The sequence below is a fragment of the Plectropomus leopardus genome, chromosome 14 (assembly GCF_008729295.1).
Source record: "Plectropomus leopardus isolate mb chromosome 14, YSFRI_Pleo_2.0, whole genome shotgun sequence".
Classification (NCBI taxonomy): Eukaryota; Metazoa; Chordata; class Actinopteri; order Perciformes; family Serranidae; genus Plectropomus; species Plectropomus leopardus.
Genome location: NC_056476.1, coordinates 10,726,719 through 10,750,796, shown reverse-complemented (window position 1 = coordinate 10,750,796; position 24,078 = coordinate 10,726,719). Strand labels below are relative to the sequence as shown.

At 42.5% G+C, this 24,078-nt stretch overlaps 1 protein-coding gene across 1 annotated transcript in view; it reads right to left on the bottom strand.

The window, feature by feature from the left end:
- hs6st1a (heparan sulfate 6-O-sulfotransferase 1a) overlaps positions 1-23,836 on the bottom strand; it is a 75,845-nt gene extending 52,009 nt beyond the window's left edge. Inside the window, exon 1 of the mRNA XM_042500283.1 lies at positions 23,012-23,836. Coding sequence (XP_042356217.1) covers positions 23,012-23,511 — 500 coding nt within the window. The 5' untranslated portion in view covers positions 23,512-23,836. The remainder of the gene's footprint in view (positions 1-23,011) is intronic.
- Positions 23,837-24,078: the final 242 nt, after the last annotated feature.

Below are 24,078 nucleotides of genomic sequence, written 5' to 3'. Positions count from 1 at the left end.
GAAACGGCTGACTCTCATGAATAATATTATTGTAACTAAGACACTCACTGAAAAACGTGTTTTTTTCCCCACAAGAATAGACGATAAACTACAATAGATTTATCATTAGTTACATTCTCATATTTCTTGGATTTACACAGAGTTGTTCAGAAAGTTTCCGGAGCTGCATCTTGAGTGGCTGTGCTGATATGCGTTTCAATTAATTTTTGAACTCGTGACTCCCTCTCGTTGCACGGCCATCTTGGTCTGCATTGCAGGTGTCCCAGCATGCTTTGTGTGGCAAAACATTCACTTCTAATACACAATGAATTGGAGCATGCACCATAATAGGACATAAGTGTGATGACTGAGAGGGATACTTTTGTATGGACTATAAATAGTTTTTTAGGTAAAATCCTTCATAATATATCTTAAAATTGTAAGCATAGCTATCGATCTACTCTCTCATCTGTAGGGTAGCTTGTATACATAAGTATAGCTCAGTGTAGCTTTTTGGCATTGGTCACGTCAACCACTATGTCGAATAAGAGTGTTCAATAAACTGTACTCATTAACATGGGTTGGCTGTCAACAAATGGGCAAAAATCTGACTGATTACGATGAATTTTTGGCCACTTGTGGTCAGTGGAAAGACGCTGTAAGCAACACCAACATTTTAAAACCCTTTTCAGTAGAATTTATGAGCAAACAAGTGCTCATTTACACATTCAGAAGACACGGAGCAACGTACGCATTCATTTGGAGTCGTATTTCTTGCCACCTGATGAATTTAAGTTACATATTCACTCTCCTTTAAGCTCCTGTGGAAAATGTATGGCTCCTCAGCTGCTAAATCCTCCACTAGGTCCCTCGGCTAGTTGCTAACTTTGCCTATCTGCTGCGTGCGGCTGAGCAGGTAGTGTATTGTGGGTTTATCAGAGCTTTTTGCTGAAAGCAGCTAGATGTAACTGGAAGCAACATGAGAGCCACAAGTGAACTAAAACAGTAAATCTGCAGGTGAAAAACACAAAATAATGAGCTGCAAGGTGCTAAAAGGCTCAACAGAGCTGAGGGAAACTGCAGTTAGATGATCATTTTTTATTGGTTTGTCATTAAGAGTGACCCTTTTTAGACACAAGAAGCAATTTGATCAATTGCTATTAGAAAAATATTAATTATAGCAGTTTGAATAAATTATTTGATTTAGATTTTTTGACCAAATGCCTTTCTCCACCACAACACCAAACTGGACAGATAACCTTAGGAAGATAACTCTGACTGGTGTATATTTATGATTTTTCTGCATCTGCAACCTTCAAGTCTAAAACCTGCCTCTGTATTGGGACTGCATGATGAATCATACAAAGAGAACGCAATTCAATACTGACTGCTGCAATTTCGAGACCACCTGAGGCTATTACTTTTTTTTTTATTAAAAGCAAAAAAAAATGTTTCAGACAGCATCCTACACAACTTAATTTAGTGCTGTGAAGTATCTTCTGGCCATTAAACAAAGATGCAAGCAGAAAATCCTTCGTTGAAGCCAAGCAGTCTCAAGACCAGACTTCCATTTAAACAGTGTGCATTATTGTTAAGGAGTGAAATTTAAATTCAAGTGTGGAAAAAGCTGTTTCGAAACGCAGCACAACTTGTGCCAAAGTGCACAATTCAGAAGAGAAAATACTATGATGTTTTTGTCAATACTGTGCAAGTCCTTTCTCCCACCCTCAGGCTATCCCTGCCCTGATATAACCCCACAGACCTGTTTAATACAAATATGAAATATACAATACATTTTAAACCGCTGCCATGCATGACACATTTTGATCCTTTGACTGTTTTGTGATCTGCAACCCACTGTGTGCGCCTGCCAAGGTTAACCCACTGGCAAGAGAATCCCCTCTTCGAGATGTGTGTGGGGGAGAAAAAAAAGACAGGTAAAGATGTTGAAAGTGTGGGTTTAAAATAATAAATTCATGCTTTTAAAAAAGATGACAGTTGCTCACACAAAACACTGACAGAGCGGGACACAAAGGAAGACAACCTGTAAACAAAAGACGCAATCTTAGAATTTTTTTGATGAAAAAAAATCAACAATGCGCAAGTTTTTATCTCAAAAACTGCATATTTGATGTGTTGGAATTAAAGCGTTTCATTATCATGATAATGCCGTCAAAAGTGATGAATCAAAGAACTGTTTATGGCTGCGAGTGTGTTGTAAAGAAAAGTTGTAAAGGGCATTGTAGCGGACCCCTGTGTGCAGTTGTTCACTTGAAGCACTTCAGACAAGGCTCCAAAAGGCCAGAACACCACGTCCGACCTTTTCACCCCGACACACACACGCACGCACACACACACACACACACACACACACACACACACACACACACACACACACACACAGGTCCCACACACACACACACACACACACACACACACACACACACACACAGTCTCTGAAACGCCAAAAGGGCTGACCTCTTTACGCTGATTAACATTCCATCGGGGGAGGAGGGGGAGACGAAGAGATACTTTCCCTCACCTTCTTGCCCTCTTGTTTTCCTCCCTTTTTCCTGCTTTCTCTTTACTCTTTCCAACTGTTCGCTCCATCTCTCATTTCTCCCCAGCCTTTCTTTCCGTTTGCCGACTTGAACACAATTATCTCCCTTTTCCAGTGTCCTTTCATTAAGCCTTTTCTCTATCTTTAGCCTCCATCTTTATTTTTCTCCTGCGGTAAGGTTAATGTGCCTGTGCTTCTACGAGTTGTCGAGGCAAGTCGCCGCATGCCCGTTACTCAGCTCGCAGTTACAAGAACTCGACTGACTCACCACAGTGGATCGAGCGTGTAATTCACACGCTGATTTACACTGATTAATACTTTAAAACTAATTAATTTCTATGTAGGTGCAACATATAAAAACACATGCTTTCTTGTTCTGGCAATCAGAACAAAAAAAAGATTAGGTGTTTCATTAACTATTCAACACCTCTTCTGCTTTATTAAGACCTGTGGCTCATGTACGTCTCCACACCTGCTCTCTCAAAGCCTTTTGAGGCCATTGGTGTGCACCGGCACGTGGCAGCTTGTGTGTGTCAGTAACGGTGAAGCATTGCCTAATAAAGATTATTTGTGTGGATGACACACCGGTTCTCGTGCCAAATTTTCTCAGTTGTGAGGATTTGTTGCTTTTCTGTGTCTTTTGTGTTGGGAGTCTACTTTCCTTCAGGTTGTGGTGTGCTTGTCGGAATAAAAGAAGCAATTTGAAGGCACTGCCTTGAACTTCAGGAGGTTATGGTGTGCAATTTTTCAACATTTTTTAAAATGATTAGTGAAGAAAATAACTAGAGAATAATCAATGGTAGCAAGATTTGTTGAGAGCATGTAAATACAATGATACTTTCTAAAGGATAAAAAGGTAGCTGTCCTTGGTCTCTGAAATAAAAGTAAATTTTAAAACACTGTGAATTAACTACAGAGGAACAGGAATGACCTGATAAATCAAGCTTCCTGGTTTAAAAGAGGACTTATTATGCTTTTCCTGGTTTTATGTGATAGATGTATAATGTTAAAATATCAGATCTTCATACTAAACATGGCTTAAGTTTCAAATAATGAGGTAAATGTATGTTAAAACAAAAACCTCAGGCTTCAGACGGTTCAATACTATAGCCACATGCTGATATCAGGGAAACATGTAATCTTGGTTGCAGATGTTGATTTCCCCACAATTTCCGCTCATATTGCTGTTGCAACATGTCCGTTTGTGTTTAGAAGTCATTTGTCATTTCTTGGCTGCAAGTACACTGCTGCATCTAGCTACATGCTAACACCAAGGAAACATGTAATCCTAGCTGCTGATGTTGTTTATTTCTCGCCGATTTTGGATCATAATCCTACAAATAATGTCTAGTTGGGATTAGAAGCTTTAACTGGGGATTTTTTACAATAGAGAGCTGCTATTCACATTAAAGTCATTCCCCTGCTGCAATGACGGTGCAGAACATGGATGTATAAAGTGAACTGTATACTGCATTCGAGGCAGTGTCTAGTTCAGTTCGTATGAAAGCTACGCAGTGGCGCATGAAGCCAAAAAGATTGACTTCCTGAAAAAAATGAAATAAAATGACCATATAAAACTTCCAGTTTAGCTTCCCGCTAACCTGAATTGGGATAAAATGATTCAATCATTCTGCTCTTCTAGACTTTCTAAATCATATCTGATTTAACAGATTTAAAAAATAAAATAAATAAATAAAAAAAGGCTAGGAAAAGTTTTTTTTGAGCTCAATGGTATCACATGACAGACTCAGAAATTGGAATTCAACAGTATGCCCTCTATGTCATTTTGGCTTCAAAGCCTGATGCTGATCCTGGTGGCTTGGTGCAGAGATGGGAAGACCTGAAAACACTGACCAATAAAGATAGACTGGGCTTTTTCAGCAAGGCGGCTTATAAAGACAGGAGCTTAAACAAGGCGTTTCAGATAGAGGGTGAATACAGGTGTTTCACCACAAAAAGTGTGAGGAAAATGTTAATAAATAAACCTTTTTAGACCAATTGCGCATGTAAACATGTTGAAGTAGACATCAAAAATGCAAGTATGAAGCTGAAACTGAGCATAATAGGTCCTCTTGAACCAGACTCACATCATGATAAGTGTTTTTACATGAATCCAGGTTTTCTTTCTGCAAATAAACATAATAACCTGCTTACTGAGCTGAACTGGTTAACCTGGGTACAAGATATACATACATGCATGCCCACACACAAACAAGGTGAGTCATAAACGAATTCTCCTCTCCTTCATTTACAGACAGTGAAAACACACAGAGGCGAGCGCCACACGGAGCGTGACAGACTTTCAGTTATGACTTATTACTTGAGGGAGAAAAACAAATAAACGACAGAATAATGAAGAGACGAAAGACGGATGAAAAGGCAACCTGGCGCACCTACAAGCAATGCATCTTTACAAGTTAGGCAACCGTGTATACAAGACCACACAACCACATGTCTGTATAAACCGCTCACACAAAGAGAGGGATGGACAAAAAAAATGTGTGCATATCTGTGTGTGTGTGTGTTTGTGTGCAGTTGAGTGTGAGCCAGACTCCAGCTGAGAGGGGAAGCAATAGCAATTCCCACTGACCTGAAAACTAGCTTGCCAGCCACCTCAAAATACAGAGGAATGGAAAAAAGAGGGAGAATGTCAGTGAGCACGAAGGCCATGAAAATACAGGGGGCGAGATTTAGAAATACCGGCCGCCGTGTAGAAAAGAAAAGATTTTTTTTTTTAAAAAACAAAAAGACACACACAGGTGCAGCAAGGGATTACGGGAAGGAACAGGCCTCGACACCCCTTTGTACTGTCAGCGCAAGTGAAAAGAATGAAGGAAAGATGAGATAGAAAGAAGACGGATAGACAGAAAAATGAGGAAGGGATCATGTGTGCGGCATCAGCACACACCCAACAGGACAAAAACAAAAAAAAGAGTGTGTAAAGTGCTGAGAGTGACTCTGTATGGGTGTGTAGATGTGTGGGAGTGTGTCCCCCTTTTGCTTTTGACTCCCGAGGTTCCCCGCGGTCAAGAGCGGATCCTCTTTCTCTCTCGTGCCCTCTTTTCATACACTCGTTCACCCTCTTTTTTTATACACTCACTCCTCGTCCCCTCCCTCTCTTTTAGCGCGGCGCTGAATGGCCCCCTCTCTCTGATGAGTGACTGATGAATGAAGTAGCTCTTTGAAGTCAAGAGTCACAGCAAGGCTGGTCAAGCGTGAAGAGATGCCGGACAAAAGACGGGCAGAGAGAGAAGGGAGAAAGGAAGGAAGGGAGGAAAGAAAAAAAACGGGAGGGGGGGGTGTATATTCAACAAACGTCAAACAGCGAACATCCATAAAGTCAGCGAGGGACGGAGGCTGAATGTGTGTGGCAGAGAGTGTGAGAGAGAGCATGGTCTGCATTTTTGCATGAGTGCCTCTGAGTATTTGCATTGTGGTGCTCAACATGCAAAAGGCCAGCATCACGCAAGTCATGACGAAGTGACATCTTTCTGGAACAGGCCTTCTGGACTGCAGGGACAGCCTGGAGGTCTTTGTGTTTTTATCTGCCTCAAATGCCTCTACTCTTCTTCTTTTATTGCTATGGACACACAGCCGCCAACAGATTGCTTAAGGGAAAGATTTTTCTGAGACATAACTCCAACAGAGCTACCACATTTAATTAGTTTTGGTGGTTTTCTTGATGTTTTTGTTTTGCAGCATTACAGTCATTGTTTTGGTTTTCTGTTGCCATCTGCAGATGATTAGCCTTTTAGTCTTATGACCCTGGTATTTTTTGTTGTTTATTTGCGTTAACCATCTAATTTAAATATTTTCTTAGTTAGACCCCACGGCCTTGCAGAGTTCCCACTAGGGCTGCTCCACGAAGGTCGGAGATTTGAATAATCAGTCGGACACTACTCACTCGACTGAGATTCTTTAAGCTGAGCATTTTTTGTTGTTAATTTTGTCAGTCAGTGAGTAGTGTACTTCTCGAACTTTTCATTTCCCAGCTGGAGCTGCAGAGTTAGCGCAGGCAGCTCCCCTGTACAGGCAGCTGCAGACCCAGACCCAGGGTGAGCCTGAGTGAGACGGAGGAAGCTTCACAAAGGGAAAAGAGGCTTTGCACGGTCAAGCTCTGAGATAAAGTTGTGTTCTGTTTTCTGCTTAGAAGTGGTGAGTTTACAGCTTACAACAACATAATATGATGCAGCCTCTGGCTTTTGTTTGGTATCTAGTGTCGGCAAAAAAAAAAAATTCTGATCTGTTGTTAGCGTAGTCAGCATGCATTAGCCCAGGGGGCTAACTTGCCTTACTTACAAAATACATCGCTGTCCCCTTGAATGTCCTGCAAAACCCTGTTCAAACACTGAAACACAATATAGAATAAAATAGCAAATAGTTCTATGTTCCTATTAAAAAGCCAAATTGCAAGAATCACCCATGCATTGCAGACACACTCCAGATATCCAACTGCTGAGTATCTGGACCCATTGAGGACCTTACTGGCAAGCTACAGCCAAGAGACGGGCTGAGGAATGAGACAAGGAATGAACGCTGTGGCACTCCTCAAGATGTGTGTGTTTGTGTGTTTGACAGGAAGAAAGAGAGTGACACAGAGAGGAGAAATGAAGGTGGACTATTGCATGCAATATTTTTGTAAGATATAAATGGCTTATTCATAAATGCTACTTTGACACTTTTTAACCTACCCACCGAACCTGCAGTCACGGGTCAACCTGTGCGTCATTTGACATACTCATCTTGGATTCCTCCTTGTGAAAGATCCTATTGTGTGTGGCCCTTTGTCGTCAGTCGGTAATTAAGTGGGAAAAACACGACTTCAAGACTCCAGATTACAAGACAAAGAGTTGAGTAGTGTGAACTGTGAAGCTGTGTGATTACTTTCAAAGTTATTTGGTTTGAACTTAGCCTCAAGTAAGGAGTATGGATTTTGCCTTCAATAGGATGTCAGTGTACATAGGGATTTGTTTTTAACTAACATCTTTAGTTAAAAAAGCCTGAATCAAACAAAAAAAAGACTGCAATTTACTCAAAGAACGCTGTGTGGGCAAACCTTTCTTCACAATGACACATTCACCTCTGAAAGCTTCTCAGCGCTTCAAGACCTCTTAGTGGTGGGTTCACATTTGTTGGAAACTTTTGTTAAACCACCAACGATGTCTCTGCTATCTGGGAGTGATACCAGCCCCTCTGCCTGTCTGCTGCAGAAAATATGAAATTTAGATGGCAGCAGTGTGACAGGCAACTATACAGAAGGCTGTTTGATAGTCATTGTTTTGGGTTGATTTGTCCAGTAATTAGAAAGGGAGGTTCTCAGCCAAGTTGAATTTGACAACAGGCAAAAGACTAAACGATTCAAATATATCTCAGACTGTTAAGAGCCAGTGTGTGTGGTCGCTAATGCTCGCTGATTTATCCACCAAAAGACGCATGTTATCAGTTTTTGGATGCTTTGGGAGGTGGGAATTTGGAACCGGTCTGCCATCCATCACAGGGAAAAGACATCACAGTGGTGATAAACGCAGGGTTGTCTGGCATGTTGATCCTGGCTCAACTTTTTCTGGACCACAACACAACTTCATCTGGCAAGACATGGCGGTAGCCAATCAAATACATGCTTCAAGTGTGTATTCCCGGTGGGTTCCTTTGCAATGTTATTGCAATATTTCTACTGTTTACTTTAAAATCATTGCAACTGAAGATAAAAGGTCTGCTGTCATTACAGAGCTGTAAAAATTTGCCTCTGAGTACTATAAACTGCGGTGCACTGGCCTTTGATAAGCCTTAAAACTCATGGATCTATTACTCAAACTGACTTCCTGGATCATATTTCATGCCTTGGCGGTACTTGAAACAAGACACACCAGCCAGAGCCCGCCACCATCTTTCCTCTCATGTGCATAAAGCTAATGGGCGTGTTAGCGTAGAGAAACCAAGGTGAGGAAATGTTTCCACTGGTTAATAAACTGGTTGAAAAACTTGTGGCAGCACCTGTTTCACTGATTACACCAGACATTTTACAAGAAAAGACATTCATCAATGCAGCTCAGTTCTGTAGAACACTGTATTAAGTTACTGCTCATGAAACCGAACATTTCCTGCAGCTGCAGCTTCACATTTAGCATTCAACTGGTAAAACACAAGTTGACTTTTATTATGAAGGAGTCACAGGAAACATGTGTTTGTCAGTAGGACGTATATCAGATTATCATTGGTTCAAATCCAAAATATCACCAAAGAGGTGCTTTTGCTTTTTGCTTTGACACCAAATCCTTCACCACTGTCTTGTCTGTCAACTCTTCTTACTCTTGTCATGTGTTAAGTAAAATATGACTCCTGCTCTTCTGTGCATCAACTTAGCTGCTGCTTAGGTACAGAGCAGACACTTTCAGTTCATAATTGTAGCTTCTGTAGTCCAACTGAATCTGAATTGATAAAAAAAAAGCAAAGTGGTGGTGGGAAGCAGGCAAGTTATACAATAATGTATTCCAGACCCCCATGTAACACTGACTACCATAGCAAGCCTAGTTTAGCATCAAGTACAAAGTTTACATACTCTGATTGACAGTGAATTTCTTCTGTTGCAACAATACTGGTGTTCAGTAGGCTTGAGTAGTATCACTGTATTACAGTATGCCAGGGTATTTCGAAATCCCAGAAGTATATTTTCAATATCGTCATAAATACAGACGCTCGTTCTTAAACTCATTATAGTAGTGCACAGCATGCACCACCAGTGCTTCCTCTCCCGTCACTGGTGGAACAGTTAGCTGAGCTGAAAGACACCGCAACACCAAGTGGTGAAGGGAGACGCTACAGGACTGTAAATGGCCGGCAGCCAGCACCCTCAGAGGGAGACCATGTGGAATTACAACACGTCTTTTACATCTATCTTTGTGGATTAAGGATTCATTCAGACCAAACCTCAGCTGGTGACTGATGGAACAAAGGACTTGCTAACTAGAGTCCTCGCAAGAGTAATTAAGATGGTTTGGGCGAGTTTTATTTTGTTTCTTTAGAGTTTGAATGAAGTGTGTTTTATGATGTTAATGATGATATATTGTGTATAGTGTGAAAAGCCGAAAGTAAGTAGCGCACCAGTGGTGGTGCTGGAAATGTTGGTGGCAGGGCTTGCTTATTTCATCGTCATGTATACCCTGGTGAAATAACTCTTGGTAAGGTATGAAATATTACACACCGCCCAAGCCTAGTTTTAACTATGGCAGCAAGCCTAGTTTAGTGTTTAGCACATGTTTGCAGACTCTGTTAACTGCTCATTTCTTCTGTTTCAACAATACTAGTGCAAAGAAGACTGCAAAGAAGCACATTTCCCAAGCGGACGTAGTCATTCTTATTCAAGTCCTGTTAGCTGGTTAAATTGGGAAGCAATGACAATCATGCAGAAAACAAGTGCTCTTCAGTTTCTCAAGCGAAAGTCAGTCAGGGTGACCGGGTGTCAGGCTGGATTGCTCAAGAGCACTTCAGCCTGATAAAGAAAGTGCATCCCCAAGTCGAAGGACAACCTCCTCGCTAATTACATCTCCTTGTCAACCACATACAACAGCAGAGCGGAAAATAAGATGTTTAGATGAAGTTGACAGATTATCTAAAAATATCTGACTTGGTTTGACATTTATGAGTGGATGATAAATGTGTATTAGCTTTGCCTCTCCAAGTGTATCTAGTATAACACACAGAGACTTTTTAGATTTAAGACACCACTGACTCCTGAAAATAGTCGCAGCTCTGTGGGATTGGGTTTTCCCTTCTTATTAAACTCTAAACAACCAATCTATGTTTTTGTTAGGACAACCCAAGGCGAAATCTGAAATATTGATATATTTTGTGTCTTTTTCATGTACTAGTCTGCTGAATGTCACAACACTTTACTTTGAATGAGTAGGAGCTCTTGATCTAATCTGATCTAATAGATTTCTCTGCATTTATTTGACAGTCTAACATAAAGTATAGAAAAGTGAGAGCAGGTGAAGGTTTAGTTTCTTTCTCAAAGACACTTTGACAGACAACACAAGGCTGTCGGCAGACGTATTGCGAGGGATCAATCTGGTGATTTCACCGTTACAAGACTACTTCCTAAAGCTCTCCTATCAGGTTTCACAGCAGATTTCTTAAAGGAGCTGAGGGGCTCAACGGGTGTGAAAGACCCACTTTCTAGTATTCCCTTTGTAATTTGGCAATCACCCCATGACCACCAGATCTTTCTGTGTGCGCACACGAGGAAAAAAAGCAGGCACAGGCAAAAAAGACAGGGCTTCTCAATTGTACAGTTCTCCAGGATGAGAGCGAGAACACTACACTCCTCCTCTGTTTATCTCAATCTCACATCAGATCAGATCACAAGCAGATAAAAGCACTTCCTGACACATCACTTCCTCTCTCTGGAGGAAGCTGACACGCGCTCGGAACTCAAAACGACAAGGTGGTGGCGGGGAGGATAAAGAAGTGAAACTTTTTTTGATGGAGCGAAAGGGAGAAGCGGGGAAAGGGAAGGGGGAAAGAAGAGCCTGAGTTAAAAAAAATGAAAGTACATAGGGAGAAAAAGGTGAATGCATACTTGTGACCCAGATCCACACAGTGCCATGTGGGGTGAAGGGGAGGAGGAGGAGGCAGAGCAAACAGAGACAAAGAGGTGAAGAGACACTAAGAATAGTATAACTGGATTAGCTTTAACACTGACCTTCATTCAGCAGGGCGGCACTCCCTCAATTGCTCTTTACCGCTGTTACAGGAGAAACCTGCCCTACTTTTTTACTGCGAAGTTTGACTCAATTCAACAATGGACCATGTTGAGATCCAGATTAGGTGACATATTTTATTTACTCCTATTTATGAGTGTGTATATTTGGAGGGGTGACGTGTGCTAAATGTAATAGTTTTCATATCAAAATCACAGTTTGAAATCACAACAGCAGCCAGTTACAGTCCGTAACCAACAATGCCTTAACGAGATGTGATAAAAGTGTAGTGAAAGTACAGTTGGCAACACTTTAGCCAGATCTAAAGGCAACCGTCTGTGGCAAGTTTGGCCAGCTGAAGTTAATTATCATTAATTCCATGAACTGGCCAAACTACAAAATGAAAACGCATGTCAGCTGTCCGGTTAATATGCTCTCTGCACGCTCAAGTCTGTACTATTTATGCTCAGCTAGAGATGCCCCCCCCCCCCCCCGCAACAACCAACACACCCAACGCCAAAGTCAAACTGCATCTTCAGAGCACCAGAAGAAATAAACCTAATTCAAAAATAATCAAATCATTTAGGACATTTAGAGACCTTGCAGGAATGTTTTGTCAAACTACTGTTTCTTAAGTCAAAAAATGAACTTCAAAGCTCAAGAAACGGCCTCATTTTATTTAATGTAAACTAATCTAATCTAATAATGTGTACGATTACGCTTTGGTACAAGCTTATCTTGTGTCATACAATAAGACCTTGAATTCAATTATAGAAATAATCACAATTTAATCACAATATTGGTCAGAAATCATAAATGCAAGTTTTCCTTTTATCAGTCAGCCCCAGGACAGTAGAGAACAGCAACGTAAGCAACAGTGACACATTTCATCTGCACACACACACACAGACAGACACACACACATCAAATCACCACACTTCCTAACACCAATCACACAGGCTACACATTCACACGGCAAACAGCCGGACACATGCAACCCCTGCTCGAGTGCACAAATGAAGGCAGAGGACGGACGGACGGACACACACACACACACACACACACACACACACACACACACACACAGAGGAACTCTGGTGATCTACAGTTCTGCCCTAGAGCAAAGCAGACAAACCAAGTGTAGCAGAACGAAGAATCTCTGTTTTTTTCCCCTCACTCTGTCTTTCCTCGAATGGCATCAGCACTTTAGCTCTTCTGGTGGGACGCTTGCACGCACACACACACACACACACACACACACACACATGCATATACACATGCACACAGACAAAAGACACTGAAGTGCTGGTATGGCATTATGGGCAGAGAAATGGAGAGGAATGATGGGAAAAAGGCAGGGTGAGGCGTGGAAGTTTACAGACACAACGCTATCATTCATGCTCTTTTTGGGGGATTTGGTAAAAGTTAGCTTACTCTGTGTGTGTGTATGTGTGTGTGTGTCTCCAAAGAGGAGACAGTCCCAATCAGTTAAAACTCCTCCCACTAATTCAAAGAGGCAGTGCGGGATTTGCATTTTTCCCACAATTCAATTAACACGCCTGTCAGCCTCTCCTCGCCGTTCACATGCCTCCGTTGGCCATCTCACACTCACACACACATGCAAACATGCTTCCCGCAGACACACATCAGCTTCATGAATAGATGCATTTATTCATAAACACGAAGAATGCGGAAAACGAATGCATTTATTTGTTTGTTTACAAATAAATGAGAAGACTGAGAAACGAGGAGAAGCTCCCGGGTCACATCCTGTCTGGACTTGTCACATGCAGGGACATGAAAAGACAGTGCTGCTAATGGATGCAGTGAGCGGCCCCCGGGGACGTCCTTCTCTTTCTCTCTGTCCTCCGTCTCAGAAGAAGGGAAGCAGGGAAAAGTCAGGGAGCGCCATCAAAGAATAGGGCGGCGCGGGATGGGGGGGGTGTTCAAGGAAAGACACTCAGGGTCGATAAGCAGCGAGAGACCACATGATACGGACAAGGCCAAACCGGATTTAGAAACCAGGAACTGGGAGACGCACTGACTTTGCCGCGGGGCCGGCTAATGACTTCAGCTAGCCTCTTGTCTGATTAATAGCCTGTAATCCCATTCTCATGGATAGCATACCATAGCATTCCTCTGCAGCACTCATTAACCGCTATAGAAATTCCCACTAATCACCCAGTCACTTTTAGCTAGCAAGGCTAATGCTAAGCTAGGCTAATCAATAGGGAGTAATCCTGTTGGCGGAGCTGCTGTAGCGTAGCGCCCCTCATTACCAGCCATAGAAATGTCTGCTAATCATTCGCCGCACGGTTATTTGTCCACAGGGCCGCAGAATCACTTTGGTGGTGGTGGTGTGTGTGTGTGTGTGTGTGTGTTGGGGGGGGTTGACATTTGACAGTCGGCAACAGAGGGTGGAAGAGACAGAGTGACACACAGAGTCACAGAGGCTGTGTAATGATTAAGAAACACATCACTCTTGCTTTTCTTTCCCCGCTCTCTCTGCCCATCTGCCCTCTGCGTTGAGCGTACAGCCAGATCGGATCTGGAAAGGCTCTGCTCGATGTCGGCGTCATTCAGGTTTTATCAATCAAGGGAAAAAACCCTCTGCGATCCATAATGGCTAATCAATAATGAAGGCTTGCAGGCAGAGCAAAGATAACCCCCTCGCAGACCACCAATAGAGACGGTCGCCAGCGATCAAGCGGCTCCCTCCTCTGCTTGTCCTGTCTTTACTACGCACTGAGGTGAAACAGTCGGGGCAAATCAATGGTGGCAACGGCCTTAGCTCAACTTGACCGCACGGGTTTGCACTCTGGGCGTTTTTATTTTATGATCCTTCCAAACCAACGATACTCAGCTTGCTTTGATTGGGGGCCACTTTGCAAAGCGACAGGCTAGCGTCCAGTCGCAGAATCCCAAGATTTTAGGACATTTCTAGGATTTTACGACATTTGTCAGATAGATTTCAGGACGTTTCTGGGATTGACATATCTAGGATTTTAGGACGTATCTAGGGTTTTAGGACATTTTGAGGATTTTAGGACCTTAGCTAGGACCTCTGTCAGGGGTGTGTGGAGGATCCTCCACTGGCACTTTTTTTTAAAATAAAAAGGCTCTATTTTTGATGCTGTTTCATGCACTCTGGTACATTATGTATACTAAAAGTACAAAAACAATTCCCAGTGAGAATAACTTTAGTTTTATTGGGAATTAGAAAATGGTGAGGGGAGCCATCCGGCACTCTTTCTGGGGCCAGATGAGGCCTGCAGGCTGTATGTTGAGTATTGCTGTTCTAAACAATATAAGAATCCATACCTTCATCTGATAATCACCATTTTTACCAACAACAGTTTGGCCTTATCACTATTTTGCATGTCCAATCAGTTGCAGCCAAACTGTTATCTGCTGCAAAATGTCTGTCAGTGCGGCAGGAAGTCAAACTAAAAGCCCTGTGTGTGTAGCCAGGGGCCCAACAGAGGTATCCACACGTCCTCTTGAGCTAAAGTCTCTCGACTCTGAATTGTGATGCTATACGTTACGGTGACCTGGGGCTGAACCTGAGTTGAACTCTTGTATTCGAGGGGAAGCAGTGATGTAGCTGAGAGAGGCCTGTCAACACTCGCCTCAAGCTACTGCTGAGGAAAACACATAGGGGCCATATCTCAACTCTTTTATGTGTGAGATCGTGTGTGAGTCCACCATCCTTTCACTTTATTGTCAAGGGCAGAGCAAAAAACCGGAAGAGACGCTTGCTTGACTGCATTATCTGCAGTTGGTGAGGTGATATAGTGTTGAATTTAAGACCAGCAGAGTTAAAATACTGTTGGAGTGAGTTACTGATAAATGTGGTGATAATTAATGCCTTCATAGAGTTTTTCTCAAAGCAACAGAAAAACATCTTTATCTGCAACAAAGGGGTGAAATTCAAGGGATTGCAGCATGATTAGAAGGATTGGTGAGAAGAAAGTGGTTTTCAAACTTTCTTCAAGTATTTGCTCTTTTCTTGTGAGTTGGTGGATCATTTTTAAGCCAACAAACACTGTCAAGTACCAACTTTGCAGGACACAACGCAAAAAGTAGGGCAACAGACAATCACCGAGGGCCCGACATTAGGGGTCACAAGCCAAGAAAAGTTGGGAAACTTTGATATTTAAAATGTCAGAAATGATGTTTAAAATGTCAGAAATGAGATGCTGATCATAAAATACCAGAGCTCAAATGACAACTGCAAACTGCTTATTTTGTAAGACCATCAGACTCACCAGTCAAAAACATTAACATCATTTCTGACGATGGTGAAGAGTCTTAAACGGTATACATTTGGTAGTTTTCCATTAGCCAAAGCCAAAAAGATAATTGTCTACTGAAAAGTCCAATGATGGTTGTCTGGTTCTAGCACCAAATATGAAAACTAATCATTCAGAAAAGCATCCTATCACTACAAAATGCTCTTTAATGCCTCCGTCTGCATGTCCATTTCTCACATACTTAACATACAAGACAGTGAGGTATTAAGTAACCACTGGTAAACCAATTAGAGACTGGTTACCAGTAAGACAAGCCGGCTCGGCCCATGAGTAAAGGTGATCTGAGCTGAGTAAACAGGCGGGGAGTAACTGGCGGGAGGGATGTGGGAATGTTTGTTGGGAATGCTGGAACGTGGTGCACTCGCAGCCGCGGGATGAGCGGACGTAACCGGCTTTGAAGCGCCTGGCCGCCAGCGCTTAAACCCGGCTAATCTGATTGGATTAACACCAACCTGCCCGGCTCCACATGAGCGCGCGCATGCACGCATTTGTACTATATGCCAATCAGCCGGGGCTGCCTCTGCAGCTTCCTGGAGTTCATCTGGATTCTGGGTTGTGCTGGCTGGCTGGCCGATGGCACCACGCTGAGCGAACCGCACGCACGCGCATCCGCTCTCACGCCACGCACACACACAGCCATCTTAGAGTGCAGTGATTTGTGCTGTGAATCTGAAACAGACCCATTGAAAGAAGACTAATGCCCGGCGCTTGACAACCGTGCTAATTGACTAGCCCCCTCCCCAGCAATGAAACTAAACGTTTTCACCCCTCCATCTTTTATCTTTTCAATCATTCCCTGACAGCTCTCCTCTTGTCCCATCCTCTTCCTCATATCACTCTTCATCGCCTCCTCTCTCCCTGCCCCCCCCCTGTCCTCCCCCCTCCCCTTCCACCTCACTCTCATACATGTAATCATTCATTAGAACCAAGGCAGTTGTCCATTAGGCAAAGCAGCCATTTTGGAAATTGCAGCAAATCTTCCATGAAAAGACATTTCCTCTAATGCGGTAGTCACGCTCGGAGGGAGAGGGAGAGGAAGATGGCAAGAGGGAGAGAAAGAAAGACGAGTGGGCAGAGAGAGAGAGAGAGAGAGAGGAGAGAAAAGTGAAGATAGAGAGTGAGCCCCCCGGCCATAAAGCCACCAAGCGGAAAGCAAGCCTGCTGTTTGATTAGAGAGTGACACCATCATGGAGGGAAGGAGGGAGGAAAGGACGGAAAGGAGAGGGAGGGAAAGTGTTTGAGAGGCAAGCAGAGGGGAAGAAGAGGAGGCGGGAGAGAAGGAGATGGAGAGAGAAAACAGGGAGCGATTTCAGAGGGCCGAGATCGAGGCAGTAAAATTAGCCCCATCACTTCGCTTGCTAAGACGCTGCATGACACACACGGATTAAAACAGACGCAGTTATGAGAGCACAAACACACACGCAGGACAGATGGTATCCCCCATCTGAAAGTGTGGCTCTAATTTGAGTAAAGTGGAAGATACCTCCTTAACCAATTAGGAGCCTCATATCTAAGGCCTCGCATTAGGGGCTGTATCTGTTTGTCTCACACACTCATTAGCGTGTATATGTGTGTGTGTGTTTGTATTAGTGTGTCCCATGGGATCACTGAGGAACATTAAAACTGATATAAGAGGTGGGAAATGACAAATCCACTCTGAGGGGCGCTCTGCAGAGTACGTCTTTTCTCCCACAATGCCACTGTTCATCTCGATCTCATCTCATCACCGATCAAAGACAGACCTGTCTCTCCTATTACCAACCATTCATCTCGCCGCCGCTCGCTCCTGCTTAATGCGCCTCCCTCCAAAGCTGACACATTTGTCACCGGACCAAACTGAGCTTAATCCATCGTAGCAGGTTTTTTTTTTTCTACCCACAATTTATGATCTACTGAATTTGAAAAACCGCCTTATTCAATCCAATTTCCTCAATGTCTCCCGAAGGTTTTTATGCTCTCTTGAAGTAGAAGCGTTTTGAAGAAACACAGCGCAGCACACAGTGATACAGACCCATCGCTGGAATCAATAAATAATACAGCCATGACAACAGGGCCTGGAAAATGTTACACTATCAATACAAAACAGTTCGATAGCGGCTTTGGACATGAAACGTTCTTTTAAGAAAATCACATAAAAGTCAGACTGGCTGTCTCTTTGTTGTTTGAATGGCAGCTGGTGAGCTAATGTAGTCAGTATACTCGGCTGCACACAGGGCTCTGTACTATATCGATAAACATGAGACTAAATTTCGTCTTAATTTTGGATAATATCCTAAGTGTTGTCTTTTCCTGGTTTTAAAGGCTGCATTACAGTAAAGTGATGTGATTTTCTGAACTAAAAAGACTGTCTTCTTGTTCAACTTTTTGTCTTTACCCACTTGGTCATTACATCTATGCAATATCAATATTAGGTATTTGGCAAAAGATATTGTGATATCTGAATTTCTCCATATTGCCCAGCCTTAGCTTTTCAATATAAGTATGTACAAAGAAAAGCTGGAACAACAAGCCAATTTATTGTTGGGTTGATCTTCATATCTAATTTGTATAATCTTAATAACTGATTAATTAAAGCCATTTATTTTGGCATTTTTTTGGTTCCATGTTCTCAAATGTGAGTGATTTCTTGGTGCTCTGTGATAGTAAACTGAACAGAGCTGCAACGATTAGCTGACCTATCGATTAGTCGATCAACAGAAAAATAATCACCAACTACTCTGATGACCAATTGATCGGTGAAGTAATTTTTTATGCAAAATGGCAAAAAAAAGGTTATTTCTTGGTTTTCTATGACAGTAAACTGAATAGAGGCCCAACAATTAGTTGAGTGATCAATTAATTGCTCAACAGAAAAATAACTGCATCTATTGATAATCAATTTATCGGTAGATTTTCATGCAGAAATTGCAGAAATGTCGTTTTCAGTCTCCAAAACAGAAACTTTCTGCTTTTCAGTTTTATATTATCACCTTTGGCTCTAAGACACTGAGATGGTAATTTTCCACTATTTTCTGACATTTTATAGACCAAACAATCAATCACTTTATCAAGAAAGAAACTGGCAGATTTAAATAAATGAAAATAATTGTAAGTTGCAGCCCTAAGCCTGAGTATATTTGAATATATTAATGTCTTTTGAAAAATTTAAATATGTCAAAAGGCTCTAAAAACTTGTGGTATGCACTTTTTACCATTTTCTGTCACGGTTAACCAATATTCAAAACAGCGATTTGTTGCAGGATTTAACATTAGACCACATATTTGTTCATCATCAAATGGCAGCCAGTGCAGCAGTAAATGTGAATTACAAATTGCCTTCTAACATTTAATTCTTGAATCTGTTCTCGACTTTTTACCCATTTTTTCCTTGCGGATGTGTTTTCTGACATTCAGGAGGCGTATTTATGTGCTTGAATCCTGCTGATGGAAATGCTCCTAATTCATATTTTATTTTTGCAGCATATGAAACGTTTGTGTAAAATTCACTTGACAGCTGGATGAGAACACAGCTGCAGAGCGATGCTGGATCTCTCAACACTGGGGCTGCTGCTGCACGGTCAAAGATTTCTAGATAGGCTGCTTCCTCTTCTCTGGTTCTCAGTTAACAACGCAGCTCCAAACCATTTCCTCCACAAAGCGGGCAGGTACGAGGTGCGTCACATACACATTAAATCCCTGGCTGGTGCTTCAGACTGTTCATCTTCCACCACAGTGACAATACGCACAGCTGATTTTAAAGCTACGACACCGAGCAGAGAAATCCCTCACCACCGTTCTGTAAACACAGATGATCTTTTTCACACTTTCTCTGGCCTCTTCAACACACCGCTACTGCCCTCAAGACAAATGTCCCTAAACAAGCATTACCGCAGTGATACAAGAGAGCCAAACAGCGAGGGGAAACTAACACGCACAGGCAGAAGCATAGAGACAAGCAGGCAATGAGACAGAAAAAGGAACAAAAATAGGAAGAGAAACTGAGCGAGTGTGATTCCAGTTTCTCTTTAAAGCTCCTCGTTGCAGCGATTCACTTCACTTTTCTGTGGAAGTGGAGGTGCGTGTAATATGGAGCAGCGTTGTTTTTCTGCAGGGTGCTATTAAGCTTGTAGTCCCCTGTTTCTCCTGTCAGGAGTGATAGTCGATTATACCAGAGGCAAGAGATCCTCTCCTGTGGTGGACAGTAACAAAGGACATTTATTTAAGTACTGTGCTTAAAGTACAGTTTTTGAGTATCTCTACTTGAGTATTCATTGTTTTTAATACATTTCCATGAAGGCTTTTTTATGACATTTTCCTGGAAGTCTGCAGATGATTTTTTTTTATTTTCTAAAATGCAAAACTGTGATCCTGCAGTTCTACCTCATGCATGCACAATCCAGACTGGGCAACTCATCAATAGAGACAGGTAGAGAGGAGAGGTCAGCAGAGAAAGCTATTTTTGGTTGTGAATTCAAATTTTTTTTAGTAAGATTTTTTATATCTAGCTGAGTGGCTGTTTGACGGTTATAAATCTACAGGTGTGTAACGGGAATGTAAAGGTTGTTTATTTAATGATAAAAAACAGACAACAGTGGTCCTTTTGTCAATTTGTGTTTCTGCGGGCATTTCCATAGGCTTTGCAGCACATTCAACAAGCTTTTCATTGTCGAGATTCTATAAGCAGGTCACTGCATTCAGTGTTTTTTTTAACATTAGATTCTGTAAATTTATTGTGACAATATACAACAATGTGCTGAGACTAGGGCTGTCAAATCATTAATATTTTTAATCACAACTGCAAAATTTCAATAGTTAATCATGATTAATCACATTTTTATTCCATTATTTTGCATTACAACACAGCTATGAAGTTCATATTAACAGGGTAAAGCAAGTCTTAGCAGATTGTATTGAGGAGGAATCAAATGGCAAAAAGCTGCATGGGACGAGCATAAAGTGGGCACGTCTGCAAAGGAGAGACTCATAAAACCATTTTCATTCAGATACCTCGAGGTCAGAGGTCAAGGGACCCCTGTGAAATGGCCATGCTGTTTTTCCATCATAAAGTTCTTTGAATACTTAAGTTTTTTTTTTAAATGCAAGTACTCCAATACTTTAGCTCAAGTAATAATTTGACCCAGAAACTTTTACTTGTGTTGGAGAGACATTTGACCAGCAGTATCTTTACTCTGACTCAAGCAGTAGAGCTGAGTACTTTGTCCACCACTGATGCACGCGTAGACTTTCTCATCCACGCTGCCTCTCTGTCTCCCTCTGTTCCCGTGGCCTCTTCAGGTGTAAACACACATAAACACACACCAACACACAAGTCCAGGCTCTGAAACAGTGCTCACAAAAGTGATGAAAGGCTGTTTATCCTGCTTCCACTGTGATATCTCGGCTCGCCATGCAGAAACGGCCGGACACGTTATCACCTCTGACCAGGGGAAACCACGGGAGTCAGGACTGACGCCAGCAGCAAATACCAGCGCTAGTGTGTGTGTATGTGTGTGTGTCCCAGCAGTAATAATCACCCGGATTAGAGCGGAGCCAAACCCCCGCAGGGTCCCCCCCCCGCCCCCCCAACTAGCGACCCAGCCCAGCCCTGCCCAGCCTGCAGCTCTGATCCCCAGTCTGAGCAGCCATGGGAAGCAGAGCAGCCGGCCTGACATCTCCACCGCGCCTGGCTGCCAGACAGATACGCCGAGAGGCGAAAAACACTTCGTTCTTTCTTAAACCCACCACAAAGTCTTAACTCCCCCTTTTGTCCCATTGATCACCCATAGCCAAAATAAAACACTGTACAAGATCAAGCAATGCAAAGACACATAACCCATTCAACAAGCATACCCTTTAACCACAAGGGTGCAGTGAAATGGAAGTTGATACAGCCGTCAATATGTCTGGGTGAGGGACGCAATATGTTGGCAACAACAATAGGGATGCGCAGAGAAGAAAATGGGTTATAACTTAATATGAATGCGCATCGTGTCTGGATGCCTTGCAGTCAATGCAAGGGATTATTACGGAGTGGAGATGTTGCCTAGATGTATTACACACCCCATGTCTGACATAAATTCAGCCGGATGTGTGTGTGTGAGTCAGTGAGAGGAGGGCACCCTGATATTGGTACCTATCAACAATTGTCAGAGGCACTGCTGAGCTCCTGTGGCAGCTGTGACGGCACGATGTTGAAATGTGGATCGACATTTGTCTCTCTGCATCTATTATCAACCAACTAACTGTCTTTACAAGATGCACATCATCTTCTGTTATTTTAAACTTTCACAATGTCCCACCCAGCGAAAATAAAGACGTTTGATTTAAGATTGCATTGATTAACATCCTGTGGGAACTTTAATGTGTCTGTGGTTCTCAGATAACATCATTATGTTACCTTCTGTTATGTTTGATCTCGTATGGTTTCACTGCTGCATTTCTTTGGTTTAAATAAGACCAAAAATAGCTGTGTGCTCGTGCAAAGTTTTGATATTTTGTGTGAAGACATGCTTTAAAATGTATCTTTAAGTTAGGCCTGTTATAATTGTCTCTCCAGAGGAATAAGCATGTATTAAAGGCTGTTTGTAAACCAGACAAAGATGTGTAAGAAGTAGGGCTGTCAAACTGTAAGTCATGTTAAATTAGTTTGATTTAAATATAAGTTTAGTGTGATTAGATATTTTAAATCTTATCCTAAAAAAACACAGCTTTGTGAGTTTACAGTGACCTATTTGTGCCTTTATTCTCTCTATTGTGGTTGCAACACTTGTCTAAAATGACATATAATTATAAAATAATCTACAGTACTGAGTAAAAGGCCAACATAGATTTGTTGTTTTAGTGATAATGAGGACAAAATATATATACACACAAACAAAGAATACAGTGAACAACACCAAAAAAGTCAGACCAAAATGGCTTCTTCAGACTGAAGTCAATATAGTGTGAAACATGGAATCGTACAAAAGGAAGCTCAAACAATCAAATTTGAGCTTTGTACATCTTGAATGTAACTTGGTGTAAATGCACCAGAAGATTAATATTACAAATGTCATATTGTCTGCCCAAGACAGCTCAAGACATGCAAAGTGTAAAGTGAGGTCACACTAAATTCTTGCAACTTCAGCCTGTTGAAGTTGATTTATTCTTCTTTATTTGCGTTTTTAATACTGAAACATATTTCCTGCATGTTCTGGTTGTATTTTAGTCAAGAGACTACTGAGAAATAAACGTGTATGATCATTATAACCTTGCTAAAATAACAAAGTTTTAGACTTCTGCACGGAACTGCTCCTTTATTCTCTATTGTGGCATCACTGCATGTCTACAATGACAACAACAAAGTGATCTAGTTTAAAAGTTTCTGAGATATGATCCGTATAATATATATCAAAGAGCTTTTGTAAATTCCCAATTTTTGATTCCTAAACCCGACACTTTAATTTTTCATAAAGGAGAAAGCAAACATGTGCCAGTGTTACCTTTGATTCTTCTGTTTGTTCTCCTTCTTGTTGAGGACCCCCGGCACACAGTTGGTGAGCTCGGTCCAGTCGGCGTGCAAGCCGCAGCTCCAGCCGGTGGAGAACCGGGAGAAGAGCCAGGTCTCCTTGCGGTTCGGCCGGTAGCAGGTACACTTCTTCTGGCCCGGTCTGCAGTCGCAGGGGACCTCCAGACGGACATTCTGGACCAGGTGCCTGCCGAAGGTAGTCCCCCCGGTCTTCTGGATGTGCAAAAACACGATCACGTCCTCCCCTTTAATCTGAAAATCGATCGTCCTCTCCAGGTCCCTGACGGGGAAGTAGTATTTCTTAACGTAGTGGGGGTCCGGAGTGGGGAAGATGTCCCCCTCGTCTTCCTCCGTGAAATAACCGTGCGGGGAGCCGAAATTGATCACCCCGGGAGCCACGTACTGATAGAGAATCAGCATAAAACACACGGATCCGACGACGATCAACAAGAATTTGCTGCTCCTCTCGACCATGTTCCTTCCAAGTGCGGGTCCGACAGCACGCTACCATTTCCCAGTCAAGCCGACAACAGGGAGCGGGGCGCTCGGCTTCTGCATTCTCGCTCTCCCCGCCGCCAACAAGCACTCGTTTTCGGGGCTCAAGAGTGGGTCATTCCGCTTCCAGGCGACCGGCGAAGTTGGCTCATCGTTCACCGAGACCGTTCAACACCGTGAAAGACGCATTGTAACTCGCTGAAAGCCCCCCCGTCGCCGACCCTCCCCCGTTTACTTTACTTTGGTTTCCAGTCTGCACAACAGGCTCACTGCATCACCATGGAGCTGTGTACCCAGGATGCAGCGCGCAGACTACCTTTTCAACGTCTCTCGCTCGCTCTCTCTCTCTCTCCGAAAACCGAGTGAAAAGGAGAGGCGCTTTAATTTATTGGTTAACACGTAACGACCGCGTCATCCGCTGGTAGCCAATAGAAAGTGGCCTTTCATAGATAGATAAATACCGGCTAGGAATGTTTGGTTCTAACAACGTTCTGAGAATGGAACGACAGAACGATAGAACGATAGACAGAACGATAGAACGATAGA